General features: G+C 48.1%; 2 protein-coding genes across 3 annotated transcripts; one reads left to right on the forward strand and one right to left on the reverse strand.

The window, feature by feature from the left end:
- Positions 1–3,803: 3,803 nt before the first annotated feature.
- On the forward strand, positions 3,804–6,210 carry LOC125547399 (probable protein phosphatase 2C 47). Its single transcript, XM_048711277.1, has 4 exons — positions 3,804–4,132; positions 4,802–4,993; positions 5,160–5,395; positions 5,497–6,210. Exons 1-4 carry the CDS (start codon positions 3,980–3,982, stop codon positions 6,068–6,070), a joined length of 1,155 nt encoding a protein of 384 aa, XP_048567234.1. The 5' UTR covers positions 3,804–3,979; the 3' UTR covers positions 6,071–6,210.
- A 663-nt stretch (positions 6,211–6,873) lies between these two features.
- LOC125547384 (putative RNA polymerase II subunit B1 CTD phosphatase RPAP2 homolog) lies at positions 6,874–11,364 on the reverse strand. 2 transcript variants are annotated; one of them, XM_048711274.1, is made up of 6 exons: positions 10,648–11,363; positions 9,027–9,908; positions 8,730–8,938; positions 8,384–8,647; positions 7,644–7,799; positions 6,874–7,556 (listed from the first exon to the last, which is right to left on the reverse strand). In XM_048711274.1, the coding sequence occupies exons 1-6, from the start codon at positions 11,351–11,353 to the stop codon at positions 7,458–7,460; spliced, it is 2,316 nt and encodes a 771-aa protein (XP_048567231.1). In that variant the 5' UTR covers positions 11,354–11,363; the 3' UTR covers positions 6,874–7,457. The 2 variants fall into 2 exon arrangements, 1 of the variants encoding a protein (XP_048567231.1); XR_007300669.1 differs by lacking the exon at positions 6,874–7,556 and adding an exon at positions 8,198–8,275 and having other exon boundaries at positions 7,662–7,799; positions 10,648–11,364.
- Positions 11,365–12,038: the final 674 nt, after the last annotated feature.

Below are 12,038 nucleotides of genomic sequence, written 5' to 3' on the forward strand. Positions count from 1 at the left end.
CTTTGTATTGAGATCCAAAAAGAGAGAAGAAGCCGTCTAGCTACTAACTATGGACCCAAAGGTTTGAGGTAAACTACTCACACTTCATCGGAGAGGCTATGATGATGTAGAAGCCCTCCATGATGACGGCCCTCTCCGGCGGAGCTCTGGAACAGGCCCCAAGATGGGATCTCGTGGATACAGAAAGTTGCGGCGGTGGAATTAGGTTTTTGGCTCCTGTTCTGATCGTTTGGGGGTATGTAGGTATATATAGGAGGAAGAAGTACGTCAGTGGAGCTCCGAGGGGCCCATGAGGCAGGGGGCGCGCCCCCCACCCTCGTGACCGCCTCTCTGATGCCTTGGCGTAGGGTCCAAGTCTCCAGGATCACGTTCGGTGAGAAAATCACGTTCCCGAAGGTTTCATTCCGTTTGTACTCCGTTTGATATTCCGTTTCTTCGAAACACTGAAATAGGCAAAAAACATCAATTCTGGGCTGGGCCTCCGGTAAATAGGTTAGTCCCAAAAATAATATAAAAGTGGAAAATAAAGCCCAATATAGTCCAAAACAGTAGATAATATAGCATGGAGCAATCAAAAATTATAGATACGTTGGAGACGTATCATTGATCTTCTGAGGCCGGGCATGACCTAGGAAAGTGTGTCCGGTCAAAGGGGATCGAGCGTGTTGGGAAATGTGGTGCACCCCTGCAGGGAAGTTAATATATTCGAATAGCCGGTTGATCTTCCCTAGTAACAGGACGACTCTTGAGTTGTACCTTGACCTTATGACAACTAGAACCGGATACTTATTAAAACACACCCTTCCAAGTGCCAGATACAACCGGTGATCGCTCTCTCACAGGGCGACGAGGGGAGGATCATCGGTTATGATTATGCTATGTGATGCTACTTGGTGAACTTACCATCTACTCTCTTCTTCTGCTGCAAGATGGAGGTTACAAGAAGCGTAGTCTTCGACAAGACTAGCTATCCCCCTCTTATTCCGGCATTCTGCAGTTCAGTCCACATATGATACCCTTATTTCATTTGATACCAATGCATACATATGTAGTGTAGCTCCTTACTTGCGAGTGCTTTGGACGAGTACTCATGGTTGCTTTGCTCCCCCTTTTCCCCCTTTCTATACCCGATTGCTGCGACCAAACGATAGAGCCCAGGAGCCAGACGCCACTGTCGATGACGACTACTACTACTCGGGAGGTGCCTACTGCTACGTGCAGCCCGCTGACGACGACCAAGAGTAGTTTAGGAGGATCCCAGGCAGGAGGCCTGCGCCTCTTTCGATCTGTATCCCAGTTTGTGCTAGCCTTCTTAAGGCAAACTTGTTTAACTTATGTCTATACTCAGATATTGTTGCTTCCGCTGACTCGTCTATGATCGAGCTCTTGTATTTGAGCCCTCGAGGCCCCTGGCTTATAATATGATTCTTGTATGACTTACTTTATTTGTAGAGTTGTGTTGTGATATCTTCCCGTGAGTCCCTGATCTTGATCGTACACGTTTATATGTATGATTAGTGTACGATTGAATCGGGGGCGTCACAACTACGCATACTGCTTCTTCCAAGGAAAATGCCACCATCGACAAATAGGAGATTTGAAATGGGTGGACCAGAGCGACCGTTCCTAATACCATGTAGTACGTCATAATTCTCCTTCTGTAGCAACGAACTTGACATGCCTTCAGTGCACAGAAGAAACAGGTAGGGGCTGATTGGATTACCCTGATGGATACATCTCAACGGCGCAACAAGTTCAATGAGCACTCCATTGACCCTGATAGCATACAAACATTGGTAACACATCGCATTACGAAGATGGTCCATGCATGGGCAAAACCAAGTTTTGACAGGCAACCACGAAGATAATTCCACTCAACACGATTATATGCTTTTATCATATCAATCTTCATGGCAAAGAAGAGTTTGTTAGTCTGTTGTTTTCTTGTAGTATGTAGAGACTCATAAACAATGAGAGAAATTGTCTATAATCAATCTTCTAGGAACAAAAGCACTCTGAAATTCATAAATGACAACAGGTAAAAGCAACCTCAAATGATTAGCCAAAACCTTAGAGGCAGTTTTGTAAAGAATGTTGCAAAGGCTAATAGGCCAAAAATTCTTGCGTCGTTTGGGTCTTGCAACTTTCGGAATGAAAACAATAACTTAATCATAAAAACCGTCAGAATAGGCCTCCCTTCCAAAAATGCTCCTGGCAGCCTGACAAATCTCCTCTCCCAAAAAAAAATCCCAATGTGTCTGGTAGAAGAGGGTCGGGAAATCATTCGTCCTGGGAGCTTTAGTGGGTCCCATCCGCAAAAGTGCAACCTTGATCTCTTCATCAGTGTAAGGTTTACATAAGTCATGATTCATCACATTAGTAACTTTGTGAGGAATAGCATCAAGAACGGTATCTACAACATCACAAGGTTCAAAAGTAGATAGATGCTCATAAAACTTATGCACCAACATTAAGGATATCATTGATTTGCAGGATTTTTAAAATGCAGGAATACGAAAATCGTAGAAATATAGTGTCATGTCATTTTTGTATCCTATGGAATTAAAAAAGTATGTACTATATTCCGAAAATTCCTAAGGATTTTAATCATGCGAATCAAATGATCATCGCAGTGAAAATTCATAAGGACATAAACCCTCTAGAAGTCCTACGGGATCATTTGAGTCAAAGGAGCTCTAACCGGTTTAAAGGGAGAGCACAATCATGAAGTGTGTAAACTGATGCATTCACTACAACCCTTGTTAGCCCTAGCGCTCTATCAAACATCTTAAAGCAAGTGTAACCCCCTCCACAAGGGCAAAGTTGATGACGACGTCAGTAGGAGGCCACCGTCATGGCCGCTATCACGGGAATCAATTTTTTACCCAGTAAACTTTTCGAATGTTCACATTATATTCAAATGAAGTGGCAGAGGTGACAACAACAACATCACCCCACTTGAAGAAGAAGGTTTGGCAGTGAGGCACTATCACACATACTGCGAGAGTGGTAAGGAGATATATATGGCAAATGAGGGAGTTGTTGAGAATAAATGAACAAACGAGCGCAATAGATGGAAGATGGCGCAGAAGCGAATGTAGGAAGACTCTATTTTGTCGTTTTGCTGTCTGAATTTAACTTCACGCAGTATTTATGCCATGTTGCTTGTCAAATAAAACACTCAATCTTGCATTGAATTTATGTCGCGGCTCAAGTTAAGCTCTACATAGAAAACGACAATCCAGCTTCGATTTAGCTGCGGATGCTTAATCTGTATGCGTCAAAATAACAGAAAGTGTTAATAGCCAAATGGAATAAATTGATAAAATAATACATAAAACAAGATTATCATGCCAAACTCAACCTTAAGCCGCAAAATATAAGCATGACAATCTTTCCTACACAAATCATTGCAAATTTCCATGCTACTTTTGTACATCAGAATCAAATATGAACACACCTACCCGTTATATCTAATTTTTATGCAAGCATAATACTCACTTTTATTATCATTAACTTTGTGTTGAATAAACGTTCTCGCTTACTCCAACACCCAAATCAGAGAGAGTGGGGAGAGGGAGAGGGGAAATGAATCATGTGCTGAGGTCGGCATCCACGTGTCCGTGCATCAGCCGCGTGCACGCCGACCGCCACGCACCGGTCGCCCGCCCGCCCACGCACCGGTCGCCCGCCCGCCCACGCACCGGTCGCCGCCGGTACCCCCTCCACACAGGGGCAAGCAAGTAGCACGGGATAAAAGCCAACCACCCTCGTCCTCTCTACCCATTTCTTCTTCCTGCCCCAGATCAAGAAACCGTGTCCTAGAATCCACCGAGATCGCTGGAAAGGCGACATCCTCCGTAGACTCTTCTCGCTCCCCTCGTCGGCACGGATCGAGCGGTTGTCTTAGTTGGAAGATTTCCCCTTTCTTTCCCTTCTGGTCGCTGGCCGGAGAGACGGCGTGTCGGGGTCTGCGGAGATGGTGGCCGAGGCGGAGGTGATGCATCAGCAGCCCGCGCCGGTTCTGGAGGTGCAGTACCGCCGGTGCGTCGCCAAGGGGGCCGGGATGTCGGCGGTCGCCGTGCCGGAGGTGGAGGTGGAGGTGGAGGTCGCCGTCGAGCTGCCTCGCATGGTGAGTCCCGCCGCTAAGACTCCTCCCTCTCTTTACTCCTATGCTCGTCCTGAGACCGTATATCCCCAAAGAGATCGGGGAATTTTATCAACGGATCAGCTGTAGCTCCTGTAGGCTTTCTTGTCTGATTTTTAGAACAGATTTGTGGAAGCAGTCAGCTCAAAATTCCATGTATTGTTGTGAATGAATTATTATGGCCATACTATTCTTGAAGCTTGCTTATACTGGTTAGGGAAGTTTGGTTTCTCTTCCTCTTAGTACAGGGAATGGTTATCTGCTTGTGGATGCAAAAGTCTGACACCCTTTCATAGAAAAAGTAGCTCCCTTTTAGAGGGTTCTGGTTCTAGGGTGGTGTGGTGGTGGTTGTAGGCCACAGAGAAGGTGGGTGCTCTAATTATTGGAGCCATTTGTGTAGTGTGTAGAGTTGTTGAATCGTAGTAGCATATGTGCTTTTGCAAAGTGCTGTTTCTTCTCAATCAAGTCAGACAATATCAGGTTTGTGCTGCAAATATGTGTCATCTGACGACGAAACGATTTAGACCATTTTGGTACACAAGTAGTCCGGGCTTTTAATCATGTCAGTTTAGTAGACTATGGAGAAAAGCTTATCTTGATTGTATTTGTTTCGAATCCAAGAAACATGGTGGTAACGTTTCACGTTTGGTATAGGGATTGGCGAACACCGATGGTGCGACGAGCGTGTCCGCTGAGACACTACAGTTTGTACCCAATATTCGGTCTGGAAGCTTTGCTGATATCGGACCTAGGAGGTACATGGAAGATGAACACATCCGGATAGATGATCTTTCAGCTCATCTTGGCTCGCTGTTGGTGTGCCCTCTACCTAGCGCCTTCTATGGGGTAAGTCAGTAAGTGATTATTGTGTACTCCCTCCGCAAAGAAATACAAGAGCTGTAGTGATCCAAACGCTCTTATATTTCTTTACGGAGGGAGTATTTGATTGCTGCATTTTCTCCACAGCAACTGTGCCTAAATGGATCATCTTGTTTCCTCTGCTTGTATGTAGGTCTTTGATGGCCATGGGGGTCCGGATGCTGCAGCCTACATGAAAAGGCATGCCATGAGGTTCCTGTTTGAGGATAGAGAGTTCCCACAAGCATTGCAAGTGGATGATATATACCTTCAGTCCGTCGAGGAATGTATTCGGAGCGCGTTCTTGCAAGCCGATCTTGCCCTGGCTGACAATTTAGATATCAGCCGCTCCTCCGGAACTACGGCACTCGCAGCATTAGTCTTTGGGAGGTAAGATGTGCTTCACTAGAAGCAGCCTCAGTATGTAGAACTGATCTCAATTTTCTTGCTTCAGCGTGCATGCTCAGTCGAGTGTCTGACCTGACTTGCAGGCAACTGTTGGTTGCGAACACCGGCGACTGCCGAGCGGTCCTCTGCCGGAGAGGCATAGCGATGGAGATGTCTCGAGACCACAGGGCAAACTACGCCGAGGAGTGCGAGAGGGTGGCCGCCTCCGGTGGGTACATCGAGGACGGGTACCTCAACGGGGTGCTCTCAGTGACGCGCGCCCTGGGCGACTGGGACATGAAGGTGCCCGACTGCTCCACGTCGCCCCTCATCGCGGAGCCCGAGTTCCAGCAGGCGACGCTGAGCGAGGACGACGAGTTCCTCATCATGGGGTGCGACGGGATCTGGGACGTGATGACGAGCCAGCACGCGGTGAGCGTGGTCCGGCGCGGCCTGCGGCAGCACGACGACCCCGAGCGGTGCGCGCGGGAGCTCGTCATGGAGGCCAAGCGGCTCGAGACGGCCGACAACCTCACCGTCATCGTGGTGTGCTTCGGGTCGGAGCTCGGGTCGCCGCCGCCGCCCCCCGCTGCCGCGGCGGCGAGGCCGCGGAGCTGCAAGGGCCTGTCGGCGGAGGCCCTGTGCAACCTGAGGAGCTGGCTGGAGACTGACCGCTAGCTCTAGCTTGAGATGCCTGCTCTGCTCCTGCTCCCTACCTAGTGCTGCTGGTCGGTTCGTTCCCACGCTGTAAATATGCTGACATCGGTCGAGGAATCGTAACTGCCACTTCCCTTTTAGTTCCTACTACCATTTTTTCAGGCGCTAGCCCGGCAGTTTCTGTAGGGCATTCTCCCATTGTTTCCTGTGCTTTTTCTCTTGCCGTTGCTGTTATTGCTCACGCCATTGCTGTTGTACATCCGTTGCCTCCACGGATGGACCTGCTCTGCTATTGAGCTCTGGTCAACTCGATTCAGAGAAGTGTGAGTGTTGTTTAACGGGGCGTCCGTTGCCACTTGCCACGTATGAGTAGAGATATAAAATTAGTCATTTTCACCAAAAAAGAGGAAGAGAAAAAATAAAATAACTCTTCGTGAAAAATTAGGATCGATGCTTCATCATCAACTAGAGATCGTAGAGTAGCAGGTGCCGTGGTGAGTGAATGAAGCCAGACAAGACTTAGCGGTAGAGGTAAATTTAGCAGAACATACCACTATCTCGATCCGCGCCGGCAAGTTAGCCGTGGTGGTGGAATGGCTGGCACCAGCACCACCAGACACGCCCCCTCACTCACCTAACCCACAGCTCCCTTTTTTTTCCCTAACACAACCCCTAGTCGTCAAGAAGAATTCTACTACCTTTCCGAAGCCTGTCTTTCATAAATCTGATGAGACACCTAAAAATCAGCTGCAGCGATAGCAGGTGGGTTCAATGCACCTGCACCACCCACGCATACACAGCTGCATAGTCCAGAAAACGAGAGCTAGAAGAAAGAGCCGCTGCATTTGACCACGGAAGGGAAGGTGATAGGCAATGCACAAATGTTGTATTGAGCCATACAGCGACGGCGGTCCGCCGTCGGCATCGACCAGTCACTGGCCTGCCCCAGCGCTCGGCCAGTCAGGTGACACACGGATGGGCCAGGCCGCCTACCCACAAGAGTCAAATGGTTACAGGTAACAACAGCTACAGCTACAGACGCACTACGACGAGCGAGAACGCAAGCCCGTGGTGATATGATACACTACGATGTGATGCTGCTGGCCATAGCTCTCGTGGCAGTTATCTTTTGCTCTCTCCCCTCCGGGCTAAAGGTGAAATCCACGAGAGCTGACAGCAACGCGAGAGAAACACACAACAAGCAATGGTAAAGCAGCAAGATTTGTGATGTTCTAGTAGATAGCAAGCCGATGGGGGCTGTCACTGTGGCGGTATTTGAGTCGCATGTCATGCCGCTGATGCTGATACGGGACGACTTCTATCTACTCTGCTGAGTGGACATACATATCCGAATCCTGCGCGCGGTGTAGAATTGTTACTGTCCACTATGGTGCACTTCTTGGACGGGTTAACTTGACATGGGCGTCACGGCGGATCTTCCGAAAGGGAGGATGAGGTCGACCATGGAGTCGTACTCCTCTCTGCTAACCTGAGCCGAGTTTAGGATCTGCAGTATGCACAAGGAAAAACAGTCAAGAAACACATAGGCATCCTTGTATTTGCATACCAGAGAGGTACGGAAAAGAAACGCCACCTTCTGCACGAGCTTTGAGTCTGAGATCACTGGAGCAAGAGCAGGAAGCTGGTGCACAGAGAGTGCGTCGAGTAGAACAAGAACCAACAGTTGCCATTGCCTTGATCTCAGAGCAGGCAGTGCGTCAACAAGTGACATTGTGTCAATCAAGTATCCCTGTAGTGGCAACCAGATACTCTCATTCGATTATCCAAAAGCATGGTGCAAGCAGAAACAAATGGCTCTGCAAGTGAGGGGCAAAATAGTTGCTCCCTCCGATCCATATTAATTGTCGCTGATTTAGTAGTTGTACTAAATCAGTGACAATTAACATGGATCGGAGGGAGTATCAGATACTAGCATCAAGCTAACCTATCTTTTCTTTTATGCTGAGTTGATGTTAGCCAGGAAAAGAATGCAGCAGAGGTTCCAAGTATAGGAGAAGACAGATACAAACAAACACTAGCCAATGAGGACATACACAGGTGCAACTAGTCTTATCTCTATCTAGTAAAGAAATATGCACATTCTACCCATTTTATATTGTATAAAGAAATATGGAATCCCAACTCTACCAGAGTAATTTCTCAAATGTACTCGGCTGTTGTTTGCTGATAGTAGTGATCGGTATTCTGTTCCAGCTAGTAATAAGCCTAAAAACATTGATATGCAAGTAAGTTTAGGACTCCAGGTAGCAAAGTATATATTTGGACCAACTGTAAATCAGGCAATAAACTCACTCAGAGTATATTAATTCATACCAGAGTAGTCTCCAACTTTGAAACTGGGATTTGCATCCTCATGTTTGATACAAGTACCGGCAGTGCATTAGAAATGCAAGAAGCTAAAGCTCTTTTAATTTCAGATGATTGGCTATCTTTCGAAACTCGCTTCTCAGGATACTCTCTCCCATTAGAAATCAACATCTCTTCCACAGAACTGTCATCAAGCATGTATACATAGGCTAAAGATGACCGGGATATCCATCCAAATATTGTGGTCCACATTGTTGCAAAAGCAGACAGCTGAAAAGATATGCATGTCATTGCTAAATTTCAAAATGAATTAAAATAAACAAAACTACCACTTTCTCTCAAAAATGCTTACTGTTAAACTGAAACCTTCTGGCGGTGTGTCGTGCCAAGAATCATCAACTTCAAACATGTCAGTGTCCAGAAGCACAGTCTTTGTTGGCCACTTCACAACATCACCATCTGTTTCAGATACTACCTTTTCCATTGTATCTTTGCCATGGACATTCTCGAACTGTTTCTGGTGAAGCGTGTCAGGCAATATGATGATCCCTGCCTTTGAAACTGTATTCAGGAAGCTTCAGGTCATTTTATCAACTACATAAGAGTATTGCATATCAAAGGATCACAAGGTTACAGAAAATATGTTCACCTGCATCTTCCACTTCCGATGTGCCTGAAGAAATAGCTCCTGCAGCTTCAATAAGGGCTGATGCACAAGCCTCTGCAGATTCACGCCTTAGTGAACTGTCAATGTCCTCCATAGATAGATTTTTAGCATCTGAATCGATGTCATATGCTTTGCTTGCTTCTAAGATGCTCTTATCATCTGCCCATGTTACAGACTGACTTCTGTTCTTAGACCCTACAGCCTTCAGTGAAGATTTTAGTGCAGCACTAACCTTCTCGTCACTTGTCCCATTTTTTTCAAGGTCCACTGCTTTACCGAATTCTTTGTGTAGTTGTTCAGTGTAAGTATGCATTGAATCTCTTACTGTGTATTGAGATGATGAGGGCTGATTATCGATGAGGATGGAACTTGAGAAGTCATATTGACCCAAAGGCCCTTGATCCATCTTTGCCGAAGCAGGATCCCCCATAATGATTGTGCTAGTAAAGCCTACTTCATGGCGATTACTTCCAGCGGGTTTTCTTGCAGGCTTACTCTTGTATGCCCTTGGTGATGCTCTAGTTGATTTCTTTTTCTTCTTGTCATTTCTCTCTTCCAAAACTACATGCTCTAGTTGCTTCGCAATGGAATCAGTTATGCAAGGCAATAACATATCCGTATCTTCATCCTGTTGGAAAATCTTTGATAGGGCTTTATCTACTTCTTTTTCCTTCGTTTTTGTGCTCTCATGAAGGACCATGTCATCAATTTTTTTAGCTATATCTTCAGAGCCCACTTGTGCTTCAACTGAAGATGAAACTGCCATGCTATGTTCGCCAGGAACAGCAGCCCCAGAATTCAGGTTCTTACTCCCGGACAGCTCAGCTCTACTAGCTTTGCCCTGTTTAGCCTGTGGCATTGGCCCTGAAATACAGAACACAAGCTCACTGTTTCTTCAATTGTTCGAAACTTAAGACAAGCCGAACAAAGGGAATGAGATAAGCATCCTTTCACGTACAGTAATGTGCCTGCAAGTAAAACTACTGTCACTATTATAACATTTATTACACCAGTCTCTACAACATTATTGAATAGAACCAACCAACAGGATGTACCACTAACAAAAACTGATTTTATATCTTGTGTTCAACTTTTAAGAACCTGAAATTTCTAAAGAAGACGACTCCGAGTCACCTCTTCCTCTAAATTCCTAAAGGTGGTCGCAAGGCAGGTTTGCCCCATTGCCAGCGACCTGCCCCGCAAAAAACGCCCTTGACAGTTGTAATAACCAACAAGCTCCCACTTAGTTTTATTGTAGATACAACAAAATTTGAAAATATAGCCAGGATTGCATGTATTCATCTGGTTGGAGGCTAATTCTACATTCTAATATCACATAGCCCGTATATTTCAATTGCAATGGCTTGCCATACATCCACATAGAATGACAGAACTCTGCACCCTGAGACGATAAAATATCTCGCTTATTCAGATCAATCCACATAAAACTCCCAGCACCCAAAGACAATAAAATGCCTCAGCTATTCTCAACAACCCTATTGTCCTCCCGTCAACCAATGGCAGCATAATCAAATGCAAGAATGAACATCTAGACTACAAAAATTCGCAAAGTAAATAACAGAGTTCAGCATGAAACAATCACCTTCTTGAATGGGGTGATGGCGGGGCACATAGCCCTCAATGGCGCCCGACGGCCCAATCCACTCCTGCAGCGTCACCTCGCCAGGCCCAGGCGCCTCCTTCTCCACAATCTCCACCTTCCTCCCCTCGTCCTCCTTCTTCCCGCCGTCCGCCCGAAACCCTAGCCCCGGCCCGGCCCCGCTGCCCTCGAAGAGCGCGGCGAGGGCGTCCAGCCTGTTGGGCGGGATCCCGAAGGGGCGGTCGGGCGGGAGCGAGGCCGCGAAGGCCGCGGAGGCGACGAGGCAGCGCTCGGAGCAGAACTTGCGGGCCTCCTCGAGGTCGTAGACGCGGTGCTCGCGGAGGGAGATGTGGAACCGCGGCGCCGCCTTGGGGTTGGCGGGGTCGGGGAGGGGGCTGGTGCACGCGGGGTGGCCGCACGCCTCGGCGATGGAGCGCTCGGTGACGACGTCGTCGTAGTCGGCGCGGGAGAGCACCGCGGCGGCCGCGTGGAGGAGGGGCTCGTTGGAGGCCGCCGCGCCGTCGAGGAGGGCCAGCTGCACGCGGTACACGGCCCCGGCCACGTTCACCGTCGTCCTCGCCGCCGGCCTGGCGGCGGCGGCCGTCGCCATGGGGAGGGGGTTGTGGTGGGGACTAGAGAGAGTTTGGAGATTTGGGGAGGGAGACAAGCGTGGGTCGAAGCAGACGGCAGACGGCAGATTATTGCGCATGTGTTTTTGGTTGGGCTATTTTGGGGGCGATGGCGGGGTATGGCGGTTCTTGTAGTTGGGCCCACAGGATGGTGCTGTTGTGGGCTGGGGGCTGTGTGGACGGGTAAGATGAAAATTGGCCCATGCAATTTGGGTTTGCGGTCTAGTAAGTTTATGTTAGTGTATCGTGTTATTTTGTCTCAAAAGATATAGTGTATCGTGTGTCTTTATGGCGCACGATACGAATCAGCCGGATGATTTGTCTATGAAATCATCCGCCTACCCAGCCGTTAGATCAACGTGTTGATGGCCATTCGATGCACTAACGCCACGGCAGCAGACCAGCTTCAACGCAGCGCTACTGGCAACCCCGGCAAACTCCACTGCAGCACAGTGCAACGTGTCTATAGCTCCAACACAGCACCGACGGAGTCCGGTGAAGTTCCATTGCAGCCCCAGGGAAGCTCCAACGCAGCACCGACAGAATCCGGCGAAGCTCCGGTGCAACCCAGCGAAGCTCCAACGCAGCATCGACGGAGTCCGGCGAAGCTCCATTGCAGCGTCGTCTATGCTTCCGCCGGAGTTGAGGGAGATGGCCCGACGCACCGTTCCGACCAGCCGCACGACTACCCTTAGAGTAGCAGTGGTGTTGTTGCAAAAAAGCTGCAGCATCAGGCATGCTCACCGGAGCCTCTTTCACTGGTAG

Source organism: Triticum urartu, chromosome 1 (genome assembly GCF_003073215.2).
Source record: "Triticum urartu cultivar G1812 chromosome 1, Tu2.1, whole genome shotgun sequence".
In the NCBI taxonomy this organism is placed as follows: Eukaryota; Viridiplantae; Streptophyta; class Magnoliopsida; order Poales; family Poaceae; genus Triticum; species Triticum urartu.